The sequence below is a fragment of the Mucor velutinosus genome (assembly GCF_035048745.1).
Source record: "Mucor velutinosus strain NIH1002 chromosome Unknown tig00000468, whole genome shotgun sequence".
NCBI lineage: Eukaryota > Fungi > Mucoromycota > Mucoromycetes > Mucorales > Mucoraceae > Mucor > Mucor velutinosus.
The window spans coordinates 96,348-109,918 of NW_027041899.1; the positions used below are offsets into that span (position 1 = coordinate 96,348).

The 13,571-nt window shown below is 39.0% G+C and overlaps 8 protein-coding genes across 8 annotated transcripts; all 8 read left to right on the top strand.

The window, feature by feature from the left end:
• Positions 1-15: 15 nt before the first annotated feature.
• On the top strand, positions 16-501 carry ATC70_004039 (uncharacterized protein; the record flags this gene model as incomplete). The annotated part of the gene is made up of 1 exon (XM_064823391.1): positions 16-501. One exon carries the CDS (start codon positions 16-18, stop codon positions 499-501), a length of 486 nt encoding a protein of 161 aa, XP_064687715.1.
• A 2,809-nt stretch (positions 502-3,310) lies between these two features.
• ATC70_004040 (uncharacterized protein) lies at positions 3,311-3,757 on the top strand (the record flags this gene model as incomplete). Its single annotated transcript, XM_064823392.1, has 1 exon — positions 3,311-3,757. One exon carries the CDS (start codon positions 3,311-3,313, stop codon positions 3,755-3,757), a length of 447 nt encoding a protein of 148 aa, XP_064687716.1.
• Positions 3,758-3,874: 117 nt separating this feature from the next.
• ATC70_004041 (uncharacterized protein) lies at positions 3,875-4,708 on the top strand (the record flags this gene model as incomplete). The annotated part of the gene is made up of 1 exon (XM_064823393.1): positions 3,875-4,708. The coding sequence occupies one exon, from the start codon at positions 3,875-3,877 to the stop codon at positions 4,706-4,708; it is 834 nt and encodes a 277-aa protein (XP_064687717.1).
• A 117-nt stretch (positions 4,709-4,825) lies between these two features.
• On the top strand, positions 4,826-5,248 carry ATC70_004042 (uncharacterized protein; the record flags this gene model as incomplete). Its single annotated transcript, XM_064823394.1, has 1 exon — positions 4,826-5,248. One exon carries the CDS (start codon positions 4,826-4,828, stop codon positions 5,246-5,248), a length of 423 nt encoding a protein of 140 aa, XP_064687718.1.
• A 2,667-nt stretch (positions 5,249-7,915) lies between these two features.
• Positions 7,916-8,407, top strand: ATC70_004043 (uncharacterized protein; the record flags this gene model as incomplete). The annotated part of the gene is made up of 1 exon (XM_064823395.1): positions 7,916-8,407. The coding sequence occupies one exon, from the start codon at positions 7,916-7,918 to the stop codon at positions 8,405-8,407; it is 492 nt and encodes a 163-aa protein (XP_064687719.1).
• A 1,269-nt stretch (positions 8,408-9,676) lies between these two features.
• Positions 9,677-11,137, top strand: GPI2 (glycosylphosphatidylinositol anchor biosynthesis; the record flags this gene model as incomplete). Its single annotated transcript, XM_064823396.1, has 2 exons — positions 9,677-10,469; positions 10,530-11,137. 2 exons carry the CDS (start codon positions 9,677-9,679, stop codon positions 11,135-11,137), a joined length of 1,401 nt encoding a protein of 466 aa, XP_064687720.1.
• Positions 11,138-11,203: 66 nt separating this feature from the next.
• On the top strand, positions 11,204-11,980 carry ATC70_004045 (uncharacterized protein; the record flags this gene model as incomplete). The annotated part of the gene is made up of 2 exons (XM_064823397.1): positions 11,204-11,897; positions 11,955-11,980. The coding sequence occupies 2 exons, from the start codon at positions 11,204-11,206 to the stop codon at positions 11,978-11,980; spliced, it is 720 nt and encodes a 239-aa protein (XP_064687721.1).
• A 900-nt stretch (positions 11,981-12,880) lies between these two features.
• Positions 12,881-13,516, top strand: ATC70_004046 (uncharacterized protein; the record flags this gene model as incomplete). The annotated part of the gene is made up of 1 exon (XM_064823398.1): positions 12,881-13,516. The coding sequence occupies one exon, from the start codon at positions 12,881-12,883 to the stop codon at positions 13,514-13,516; it is 636 nt and encodes a 211-aa protein (XP_064687722.1).
• Between the last annotated feature and the right edge of the window lie 55 nt (positions 13,517-13,571).

Below are 13,571 nucleotides of genomic sequence, written 5' to 3' on the forward strand. Positions count from 1 at the left end.
ACTTTCAACCTTGCAATGCTCAACGTTTCTGGTATCTCTACGTCCTTGGATTTAGTGATACACTATATAGAAACACATCACATCGACATTTTACTACTCACGGAAACCTTCTTGCTCAAAGGTGATCTATTCACTCAATGGGCTCAACATCATCAATATGCTACCATCTCAGGTGATGCATCCAAAGGCAATGGTGGTTTGACATTTCTAATTCGACCTCATTTTCCTCACTATGTTCACCGTAGCACTGATCCAACAACCACACAACACAACAAGCTCAGTATCGTGATTGGTAACTCGCTTACTGTCCATGGCTTCTATTTACCACCAGCGCTATCCTTTGCAGACTATCAAACTGTATTGGGTAGTGTTGACTTCAACTCTTCATCGTCAGTTATTTGTCTTGGTGATTTCAACACTCGTCTTGGCTCATTCACTGGTGATACTCGTAGTACGAACCCTCGTAGCAACTATCTCCTCAATTGGCTTACAGTCCATTAGGCTAATCTCTGGAATCGTATTTCTACATTCGGACAACCTACATTTGAGTCTAATCGAGGCACAAGCATCATTGATTTCGTGATTTCACGCCCCAATATATTCTCGGCTAATCCCTTTTTATCTATTGAAAGTGATATCAATCTCAACTCGGATCATCACCTTGTGCAATTCTCGTTCAAGCTACACCAACAACCTCAACTCCTCCCGACATCGACTTGGGCTGGCAACCGTCGTATTTGAAACTTGCAATTTTTGGAAGAAAAAGACGTATTTGAACTAGCTGTGACCCACAGAACTATTCCAATGTTTATGATGAACTCGAAATAATAGTCCATGATAATAATCTGTTGTCAACTGTATCTAAAACGAAAGCAAAGAGCTTCTTTATAACAAGGCATCTAACTAGCTTAAATATGATAGATCCCTGGTCAATGACTACTACGTTGAGATGGTATATAAATAGCAGTCCACTGGGGTCTTATGGATTGTTGGTATAGCCTGTTGAGAGGCCACTTAAGTCGATATGTTTCATATTGTGTAGGTGGATCTCGATATCTTGGCATCAGGGAGATTGAATTTATTGTAGTTCCTGAGGCACCCGTGCACACACAATTGACTGGACTTGTAAACATAGATGTGATGTGATACGATAAACATCATCTATATTGCTGCACTGTAAAAAGTGGCTTGAGGAGAAACTGAATGTAGCCTAAGATGCACGCTTGTATGCAACAGTTTAGCAATTTTAACGTTCAGACCTTACCACCGGACGGGATGTTTTCCAATAATAATGAATTGGTATTTTCCGAAAGCTAAAACTAACGCCTCTATAACAATGTACAGATAGTTGACATTAAGCAATGTGCACATATGGCATAGTTGGTTAAAAGTATTATGTTCATTGGCACAGTATTGTAAGATCTTTTGAAAAATCACAAATTCAGTGATAACTCAAATCCACAATCTGGAATAACCTCAAGAGCGTAGTATAAGGAAGCTTCACCTAGCTCAAGTAGTCTCCATTATCCAACTCGGAGTTCTAAATATCAGGTAGGTCGATTATCTAGCCATAAAGGCCATTGCTGTCTCCAAGGTTAATTCTGCAATCACAATGCTTCAAAGCGGCGTTTCGATTCGAAAAACTGTTGAAAAGCTGTCTTTGGGTCAAAATGAAATATTGTCCGGGTCTGGTTGTCCTAGGGTGTTGTCTGAAGCCGGCAAGCGCTACTGTGTTCGAAAGGTAACCAAAGAGCGGGTTTCAAGCGCCGTCAATGTCACAAAAATGTCGGAGAAAGATTTCCAGATAAAAGCTCACACGGGTGTAGGATAAAAAGAGTGGATAAAAAGTAATGGTGGATCCGGATAATAGATAGGCCGTGGGGGGTACGGGGCGTAGGTAGGGGTAGGGTGGATATGGTGTAGCTAGCAATGGATGGATAGATTACATTGCATTATACGTACATCCTCGACAGGGCAGAGCAATAAAAGTTTTTGACATGTAGGATCAGGCGCTTCATTTTGTTCATCTACCTTATTATATTTCATCAATACTTTAAGCAACATGGACAACTCAAGTTATGAAATGGAGTAAGATTTCTTCAATCAATCTCCTGACGAAACTGTTGAAGAAGTCCTTCCCGCTGCATTTGACCGCACTGTGGAATACATCCACTATGATCTGCATTCCGACAGTTCATCCAGTTACCAGATTTAGATATAAACTCTATGTACGCTGGATTAGATGTACGATATCGATTTATACTATGAGAAGATATGGACTTCAGATACGCTAGTACTATAAGATTCATACTATATAAGATATAGGCTATAGATGGCACCACGGACATGGATGGCACTATAGACTTATGCTTGTATTCCGACATTGACTACGGATGTTTACCATATCTGGATAGGCACCAAGATTAATGCAATATGAGCTTGTTGCTTCAGATGTGCACTTCATGATCCACGCTATAAGACACATGCTTATATCCGTGATACTAGCTACAGATACTTTATGTACTACAGACTTGTACTATATATGAGACATGCTATAGACATGCATACGATATGCTTGAGACATGCCATATATCCAGATACATGCTAAAGATGTATGCTTAGCGATATACACTCAGATATGTACTATTAATATAGACTATTAAGACTGTATCTATCGGATACATGCTGCTAGATCGATATTAATTATCCTTATAGAAAGGATAGATCAGGGTACTTCGGATGAGAGTTTAATTATTCATCCAGACAGAGCTAAATCATGATTAGCTTGCTGGGGTTGTCTTTTAGCATGATTAGACATTAGTTGATCTGAGTTGACTTATTTGTCAATCTAATTAATAGAACTTTTATCCATTGTTATAGTATATAAGAAGGATCATCTACCTGGCCAGTAGAGAGACTTCAGTTTACTTTACACCTGTCAGTTTGATAATAAAATATACCTTTATCAAGTTGACATTACTGTTTTTTTTATTCTTTTTTTTCCGTGAATTTTAGTCTATCAAGCCTCAAATTCCACACACACAAAGCGAGTCAAAGAAAAGCATATCATAAATACAACATCAAAGATGTTCAAAAGAGCTCGTTGTTGTTGCAACAGTATTGCATACATGAGCAAAGTGCATGGTAAATAGTCGAATGTAGAGTAACACAAACACGCACAACTGCAAAAGCAATGGTGGTATAAATTTGCACTACAACATAATGACTAATGTTGTCTCATGTCAAACCACAGAGGCAACACAACCAGCAAAAGAAGAAGAAAGCGCAACAAAGTAAACATCATGATAAAATGCATTATCACGAGAAAGGAAGCAATAATACAAACGTTCAAAGAAGTTTTATATCATTCCGACCAGAAGAAAGAAGATACTTACCACTTACCACAACCACAAATAGACCAGAGAAGAAACATGCACCAAAGACAGTAAACCAGGAAAGACCGGATTCGCAACAGCAGCAGCAATACCAGCACCATCGAAAAACCAGAGAACAAACGACACCAGAGACCAGACAAAGACCAGACAAGATCAGACAAAGATCAGACAAAGATCAGACAAAGATCAGACAAAGACCGAACAAAGGCCAGACAAAGACCAGACAAAGATCAGACAAAGATCAGACGAAGACAAAACAAAGATCAGACAAAGATCAGACAAAGACCAGACAAAGACCAAACAAAGATCAGACAAAGACCAAACAAAGATCAGACAAAGACCAGACAAAGATCAGACAATGACCAGACAAAGACCAAACAAAGACCAGACAAAGACCAGACAAAGACCAGACAAAGACCAAACAAAGATCAGACAATGACCAGACAAAGATCAGACAAAGACCAAACAAAGATCAGACAATGACCAGACAAAGATCAGACAAAGACCAGACAAAGACCAGACAAAGACCAAACAAAGACCAAACAAAGATCAGACAAAGACCAAACAAAGATCAGACAAAGACCAGACAAAGATCAGACAATGACCAGACAAAGACCAAACAAAGACCAGACAAAGACCAGACAAAGACCAGACAAAGATCAGACAAAGATCAGACAATGACCAGACAAAGACCAAACAAAGATCAGACAAAGACCAGACAAAGACCAGACAAAGACCAAACAAAGATCAGACAAAGACCAAACAAAGATCAGACAAAGACCAGACAAAGATCAGACAATGACCAGACAAAGACCAGACAAAGACCAAACAAAGATCAGACAAAGACCAAACAAAGATCAGACAAAGACCAGACAAAGCAAAGACCAGACAAAGACCAGACAAAGACCAAACAAAGATCAGACAATGACCAGACAAAGATCAGACAAAGACCAGACAAAGACCAGACAAAGACCAAACAAAGATCAGACAAAGACCAAACAAAGATCAGACAAAGACCAGACAAAGACCAGACAAAGACCAAACAAAGATCAGACAAAGACCAAACAAAGATCAGACAAAGACCAGACAAAGATCAGACAAAGACCAGACAAAGACCAGACAAAGACCAAACAAAGATCAGACAAAGACCAAACAAAGATCAGACAAAGACCAGACAAAGATCAGACAATGACCAGACAAAGACCAAACAAAGACCAGACAAAGACCAGACAAAGACCAGACAAAGACCAAACAAAGATCAGACAATGACCAGACAAAGACCAAACAAAGATCAGACAAAGATCAGACAATGACCAGACAAAGACCAAACAAAGATCAGACAAAGACCAGACAAAGACCAGACAAAGACCAAACAAAGATCAGACAAAGACCAAACAAAGATCAGACAAAGACCAGACAAAGATCAGACAATGACCAGACAAAGACCAAACAAAGACCAGACAAAGACCAGACAAAGACCAAACAAAGATCAGACAAAGACCAAACAAAGATCAGACAAAGACCAGACAAAGCAAAGACCAGACAAAGACCAGACAAAGACCAAACAAAGATCAGACAATGACCAGACAAAGATCAGACAAAGACCAGACAAAGACCAGACAAAGACCAAACAAAGATCAGACAAAGACCAAACAAAGATCAGACAAAGACCAGACAAAGCAAAGACCAGGCAAAGACCAAACAAAGACCAGACAAAGACCAGACAAAGACCAGACAAAGATCAGACAAAGACCAGACAAAGATCAGACAAAGCAAAGATCAGACAAAGACCAGACAAAGATCAGACAAAGACCAGACAAAGACCAAACAAAGACCAGACAAAGATCATGTAATGAAATAGCCACCCAAACGCAACTTAATTGAAAACCAAAGTTCATCAAATAGCACTCATTCAAATTCATGTTATTTGGATCTATTAATGAAAGCGCTCAAATGTACATCAAAAATCCATTTAAAAATACTAAAGCAAAGATGCATGCTTATATCGCACATTGTGTGAATGAATCACTCCTGATCACAGTGTATTCAATCACACCCATGATGGTCGCAATAAGTGATGGTATCTTTATCCAAATAGAATCAAATCAATAACAAGCATATTCAAATATGACAACTATGCCCCGCTGCCATAGTTGCACAATATCCCAGATAAAGGGTTCCATACTTCAATAACAAACATCACACTTTAAACCATCAAGGTTACATTAAATCATGCTATGACGATAGCTCACCCAAGCCCATCAAGGTTACTCAAATCGACCCTTATGGCCAGTGCTCTCGCATTGATTACCACTTTAAATCAAACGTCAACAACATTTGCCAGATATCGCAATAGCAGCATCTATTGCTCTCTATCATCACTAATCCTACAAGCTAGTTGCAAATGTATAAATACTCTTCTTTTTTTACTCAATTCCAGGTGTTGTATTCACACATCTAACTGTTCCTGAATCACAAGATCGTAGATTGAACTCAGTAATAAACTATGCACATATGGAGCATATGTAAATAAACAGTATCAACCTGTAAACGATAACCATGATATTCACATGAGCTAAGTTTCAGTAAGCTATTCTCTATATGTCAAAAGATAGCAGATAAGGAATGTAAGTAATTAACGTTGCCAAGAGCAACTAAAGATACTTAGACTGATCATCTATATCTGAAATAATTACCATTTAACATAAGTGAGGATTGACACTAAAACTTAGCATGAGAACACCATTCTAGACGGGTGTGTAAGCAATCCATAAATCATACATATAAATAGCAGTAGACATTCACTCTTCCTTCTCCTCTTCATCTGATTTTACGAAAATAAACTTATATCCATTCTCACGTACTTTCAGATTTACAACACCAGGATCTTCAGTTCATTTTATACACAAATAAAATACAGTTGATTTCCATTGTATTTTACTATTGCTTTATTTTTTTTGTGAAATCTATTTAAACCTGATTTCACTGCACCATGGATCATCATTCCACTGTGACTAAAAAAGATTTGAATATTGCTGAATATTTCTAAAATTTTGTCGAAATTTTTCTGAATGGCATTCAGAGAAATTCGGAAAAGTGCTCACTTAATTCAGAAAAATTCAAAAAATTCATGTAGTTTAGGGTGGTTTGCAAAATATTCATAAAAAAATAAATCAGATATATAATAGCATTTAGTGCTATTACAATAGAAACCATTGTTTATTTCTTGACATATAATAATTGCGCTACTACTACAGAGAAACATGATGATATTACATTACGGGCAATAACAACAAAGCGTAGCCTAATCAGAATAAGCATAGAGATCAGAATTCCTTACGACTTGCGCACTCTCTTATTGTTGGGTCCCTAATACACAAAGATAAGTAGCTCCATCTATGATATCAATGCCTTATTATTACCTTTATGTTTCTACAATTTAAGAGATAGAGAGAATATCAGCATAAAATGGCTAACTCCAGGTGATGATGAGAAACTTACTGTCTTTGCAAATCTTGCGTTTCTGGTGATGAATATCTTCTGTGCTTTTCATATTCCTTTGCCTTTGATTTGTTTGATGCAGATACATTTTTTGATACTGGAGATGGCTGCATTGGCTATAGTGATAGTGCACATTATAAAATGGAAAAGAAATGTGAGTTACTGCGCTATATCTATGAAAGCTTAATTACTTGTTCTACTAGAGGTATATGTTGCGTGCTGATTCTTCTATAATATTACGATTAGTATCAAAGAGTACTTTTCTCTATGCAGCATTTACTTTTGTGATCCAGTATTTCGAGAAACATGAAAATTGATCTTTGTGGAATACATCCACTATGATCTACATTCCGACAGTTCATCCAGTTACTAGATTTAGATATAAACTGTATGTACGCTGGATTAGATGTACGATATCGATTTATACTACTGTAGGGGGAAAAACTGTCCCGTTCGTTCAAATAATCTTGACTTTTACCCAGTATATTGCCAAAACTCAAAAAACAAAGCTACCCCATACTGCGTTCGATAGAACAGCCTATAGGGATTACAGCAACATAAAAACCTTATGGCTGGACTATATTCTAATCCCAGTATAACCAGCTAGAGTGAGACGTGGCAAAAATGTTAGGTGGGTAATTCTAGATGATATAAAATGGTTGATATCTTTACTTCCAATAAACGTATCGAAGAAACCTAAAAAACTACTCGCGGTATGCTCAGGATATTTAATATCCCAGGAGCATTCTAAAGGTATAAAAGAAGCTAGTTTTTCCATATTCTTTTCTTTATTTCTTTGCTTTCTTATTTTTTTCAAAACTTTCATTTTGCCTGCTCGTTTAACACAAGATTTGCGCAACATTCTCCAATCTTTGCTCCAACGTGGTCTTTCGTTCTCAAAGATAAAAATTTTGTATCCAGGAGTGGGTAACTCTGCTCTTACAAGGCTCAGAAAACTATATTGCCCTGACCCAGCTAGACCTTTTGGCGGAAGACCGAAAAAACTTGGTGCTAAAACTATGTCCCTAGTGTCAAGAGAGCTTCGATCAGGTGCTTTAGATAATTCCAGAGCAGCACAAGAAATTTTAAGATCGATGGGCCATGATATGTCAATTAATGGCATCCGCAAGTCATTGAGACGAAATGGACTTAAATCTCGTAGAAAAGTAAAGACCAATTTTGTTAGTAAGACAAACAAGCGGCTTCGATTGGCGTGGGCTAAAAAGCATAGGCATCTTACTATTGCTGATTGGCGTCGTTGGGTGTTTTCGGATGAAACAAGAATAAACCTTTGGGGCTCAGATGGTAATTCTTTTTACTGGACGAATGGTGGCCGAATCATGCAGTCGTATCAAGTCAAGTCTCAGTTGCAGGGAAATGACGGTGGGGTCATGTTCTGGAGTTATATAACAGCGGAGGGGCCTGGTTATGGTACTACCATTATTGAAGGACGCAATAAACTCGGGCTTGTATGTCGATATCTCGAAGACATCATTGAACGACACTTTTGAGCACTTTGGGAAGACACCATCTGATGTGCGATTTCAACAAGACAGAGCAACACCGCATACATCGGGCATTACTAAACAATGGTTCGCCGACAATGGGTTTAACCTAGACGAAATCATGGATTGGCCGCCCCAAAGTCCCGATCTTAACCCCATTGAACATGTCTGGCATCTCCTAAAGCTTCGTCTTAATAAGTATCCCACTAGGCCCTCTACAAAAGAAGAATTAGAGCGGCGTATTAACATTCAGTGGTACAAAATAACAGAAAAAGAGTGCCAGAAATATATTGATAGTATGCCTGCCCGAATCAAGTCTGTCATCAAGAGCAAAGGTGGTTCAACTCACTATTAATGATTTTATAATAAAATGTACATTTTTCTGTATTTATTTTTTAACCAATAAAATCATTGGATTTTAGTTTTTGAAAAAGTTATAATTATGTATAAATAGCACTACTTTCTCTCATTCAAACGATATATATTTCGACTTTGTATACAAAGAAATGACCAAAAACTTGTGCAAAAAGACAAAATATTAAACGAACGGGACAGTTTTTCCCCTACAGTACAACTCGCTTCATCTTGATAGACACGAAAAAAAAAAGAGTTAAATAATATGGTAAAAGATAGACCAAACATCACTGCTGCCGCTGCCATTGCTGGCATCGATCCATCTACTGGCGCCATCACGAAAAGCGTCAGAGAAATCAACAGTGTAATGGCTAATCATGGACGCACCAAGTATGGGATCCGGAAGTCGAAGATCCAACAAGATCTATACTCTACCAAGGAAGATGTGGTAGCAGCCTTTGAAGATCTTGATGATAAGAAGTATCCAGGCTTCATGGATTCCACACAGATTGTCCCTAGCAAGTTTTTTGTGAGCTTCTGTTCACCTGAAATGCTTTAGCGTAATCTCCCTTTCGCAGATCAACCGATCATAACAGATGTCACTTTCAAGGCTGTCCCAAAGGGCTATTATCTAGTCTATGCTCAAGTGTCATCTATATCGAGCAACTCCGGAAGCATGTCGTCTTTTATCAAGCGATAATCAAAAGCCACACTACACATGTTTTCAAAGAATACTTTGTTGCTTTGTTTAGAAAATTTGATGTCAAACTGGAGAAGTTTTTGGGAGTCATTATGGACTTTTCAGCTGCCCAACGCGAAGGTTTCATACTAGCCCTCAGGGGTAACTTTGGTGTCAAGCAGCACATTGCATTACCTTTTTTAAAAGGGTGCTATATGCATTGGATGCAATCAGTCAAGTGCATGTTCAACAACCGCCAAGTTGTCAAGCCAGATGAGATTGATAATACCTTCTTGAAGCTAGTCCATCGGTTCCGTACCACAAGAAACAGTATCGAATTCTTTCGAACTGTTAAGGAGCTTTTGACCTTCTTTCCCAACTGTAAAAAGGGGTTACAGTGGTGGTTCCAACCTGGTGTCTCAAGTATGGTATTCAGATGCAAGTCTTTGATGAAGGACGACTTGAGGCAACACAAGAGCCGCTCATCCAATACCACTGAGGCGTTCCATAGTGCCTTGTACAAGTTGATGCCAGAGAAAAGACAACCCGTTTCGACAAGCTTAAGACTTTTGTTGCAGGTCGCCAAGCGTGATGGAATGATGTTGTTGGGTTTTTATGACCATAATATCCGACCACATTACGGAAACAAACCCAAGAAGCCAACAAAAAAGTCTGCAACTCTGTATGAAATTAATGATGGCCATGCGCCAGATAACAACACAGCACTCTTTGGCACCAAGAAGAGAAAACAAGAAGTGGTGCTCATTAGCGATGCTGAGGAGGATGGCAAACGCAAGGCCAAGAAAGCAAAAACCCGTGATATTAGTTTGAATGCTGCCATAATTGAGCATCTGGATGAAACTGATGAAATGGAGAGGAACTGTCCCAAGATGAATGATTTCCCAGATGATGATATCAGTGATGAGAAACTGTTCCTTGAACTACTCTCAGACGACGAATGCAAAAGCGATAAAGCAGAAAATGTATTTGATAGAACTGAGGACCTAGATAAAGGCATTAAGAATATGTTTGATGGTAAGGATACTTGCAATAGTTTCTAATTGCTGTGTCTGTAACGTATCATTGATATTTTAGACCTTGGAATACCTGTTGAAGATGTTGTCGGCTCAGATGAAGAATCGAAATCGTCCGTTATTGATCTTGTATCATCTTCCTCTTCTTCTTCTTCTTCCTCTTCCTCTTCCTCTTCCTCTTCCTCTTCCTTTCCTTCCTCTTCTTCTTCTTCTTCATCATTAATGAAGACCAAATGCAAGCCCACATCAGTTTTACAACCCAAGTCTGAGCCTACCTCATCCAAGATGAGAGCACTATCCGATTCTGATTTTTCGTTGCCTTTGCCTCCTTCGAACTCACCCTTTCCTGCAAGTGATGGTACATGTATTGATCTTACGATTCAAGGCATTCAAAAATTCATATCTGATACAGTAATTGATCTTTGCTCTCCCCCAATGCCCCATGAGACTTCGACATTAGTAGCAATCGAACCCGATACAAGCGATGCGACCAGGATGACAAGTGAGCCTCCACTTAAAAATGATTTACCTGCCACTGCCGGCTTCTTGGTACCACAAAAAAGGGCATCTCTTCTTCAAAAATACCAATGGCTCGTAAAGGATTACGAAAATAACGATCCAGACAAATACTCGACTTTATCTGTTCCTACGTACATTTTCCCCAACTAAAGTAATTCTTGTTTTATCGATGCATCTTTTGAGCTCCTGCTCAATGCCGTTCTTCCGTTTGTGGATATGTCTTTCGCTGACCAAAGCAATGTCTATGATAGTCTTTTTGTCAATGCTTATGAGTCTTATTCCCAGCAGTCTCGTTTTGGTATTCGTGCAGCTACCCTTACAGTAAGACAGTTTTTTTGGAATATGACAGAATACAAGATTGTCTCTATTGTTCCCCGAATGGTCAAGACATTCCCGAAAGGCCATGAAGGTGATACTCACGATTTGGCGAGCAAGATACTACAGCGTTTGTCGGGCGCCTTTGCAAGCAAGATTTGTGCATTTTTGTCGTTGCAATGTGAAAGAAAAGTGTCTTGCTCTGTAGAAAAAGCGCATGCGTATGCTAGAGATGCCTTTTTTAAGTTTATCTACATGATTCCAACCACTATCGTCGAGGAATTGAGAGACTGTCGTGGATTTATCAATGAAGCGGCACTGGACGTGAAATTCAATGACTTGTTCAGAGAGAAGGTGGTGCTCGAAGAACATCAGAAAGGAAAGTGTAATTTTCCAGGGTGTGATGGAGTTTCGACATCACTCAAAGTACTACCTCAAGATGATCAGTTTCCCGAGTTCCTGTTCATACAAGAGGGTGCAAACTTTGTCCCTGGACGGACAGCAGGAAACAATGTTTACCTGTCTACGTATATCCACATATCACAGACCTTAAAATACAAATTGCACGGTAGAGTCTACTCGACTTGCTATGATGGTAGGCATTTTTATACAAGATGCTATAAGACAATTGGTGGAATTGTATACCTCGTAGATATTGACAATTGGAAACAGCAGTAAATGAAGGTGCTCACCTCAGATATAGACGTGGCAGAGCGTCTTTTGAAAGATATCTCTAACACGGTGTATGCATGTTATCGTATTTGCCAGATCAGAAAATAGATCTGCATGAATAAAAGCTAAAATTTGACACTCATTTCACGTATTTTGTACCCCCTACACTATATCCACCCTACCCCTACCTACGCCCCGTACCCCCACGGTCTATTTATTATCCGGATCCACCCTTACTTTTTATCCACCCTTTTTATCCTACACCCTCATACGAAAGCCGTTCGTAGAACATTTCGCACTGCGGGCTTGGGGGCTATCGAGAAGGAAAAGAAGCCTTTGCTTAGTGACGCTAATATCAAGAAGAGACGTGCGTGGTGTAAACAGCACAAAGACTGGACTGTTGACAACTGAAAAGGCGTCTCAATGAGTATCAAACCGCAACCTAGGGTATGAATGAATTATATGAGCGGGTAAGGGAGATCTGGTATGGCCAAATGAAGCAGGAGGAGTGCCAAAAGGTTATAGAAAGCATGCCTCGACGTATTGAGGTTGTTATCAAAGATAAAGGGAAATGGACAAAGCATTAAGGTTTTCTAAAATAATAAAACTTGATGTTTTCAAATATCTCATATTACTGTCCCAATGTACCTAATGACTTTGGCCAATCACAGCTTGTGCTCCTATAGCTATATGCTTGTACAAATTACACTATTTTCACAAATTATTGTCGCACATTTGGAAATAAATTTGTCGCACTTTTCGAAAATAAAATGGCACACATCTGGAAAAAAATTTGACGTACTAACTGGGAAAAGCTTGGCGCATTAAAAAATCAAAATTTGGCGCATTAAAAGATTTAATATTGACTTATTTCAGGGCTTCTTTAGTTTTACATTTATTTTGAATATGGATTATTTTGTACATAAAGATGGTCAAGAAAACCGTTACGACGACAAAGGCATGGCGGTTGCAGTCGTAGAAATGGAAGTAGATGAAGAGATGTATCCTATTGAAACAGTGACGAATTTTGGAATGTATCATGAGCTTAAAGCACCTGAAAACCCTGAGAAAAACAATGCAAACCAGCAAGAGAGAGAAGATGTTAAGATGGAAGGCAAGAGGACAGGCAGTACATACAAAACTTACAAGGAATCAGAAAAGGAGCAGCTGTTTGCCTTGGTCTATAAAAGAGGCATGAGTGCAAGACAAGCTGACCTGAAACTACAAATCAATCCACGCACCGCCCAGAGATGGGTAGCAAACGATCAGCAAGATCCGCAAACCTACATCGCAAGAAAAGAGGGTAGCGGAAGACCAGTTGCTAGACCAGCACTGATGGATGAGCGTCATAAAACTCATTTGATCAATTTAATCGACGAAGAGCCTGCGTTAGTTTTGGATCAAATGATGGAAAGCTTGACAGTCTTGTTCAGTGACCTCAAGATATCGAAAACAACTCTCTACAATTTCGTTACCAACAAATGCAAGATTAGTCTGAAGAGAGCTCACTTTCATTCGGTGGATCGCAACAGCCCAGAATAGATCAAAGCACGATAGGAGTGGGTAGAGAAATGGATGAACACCGATGTGGACTACA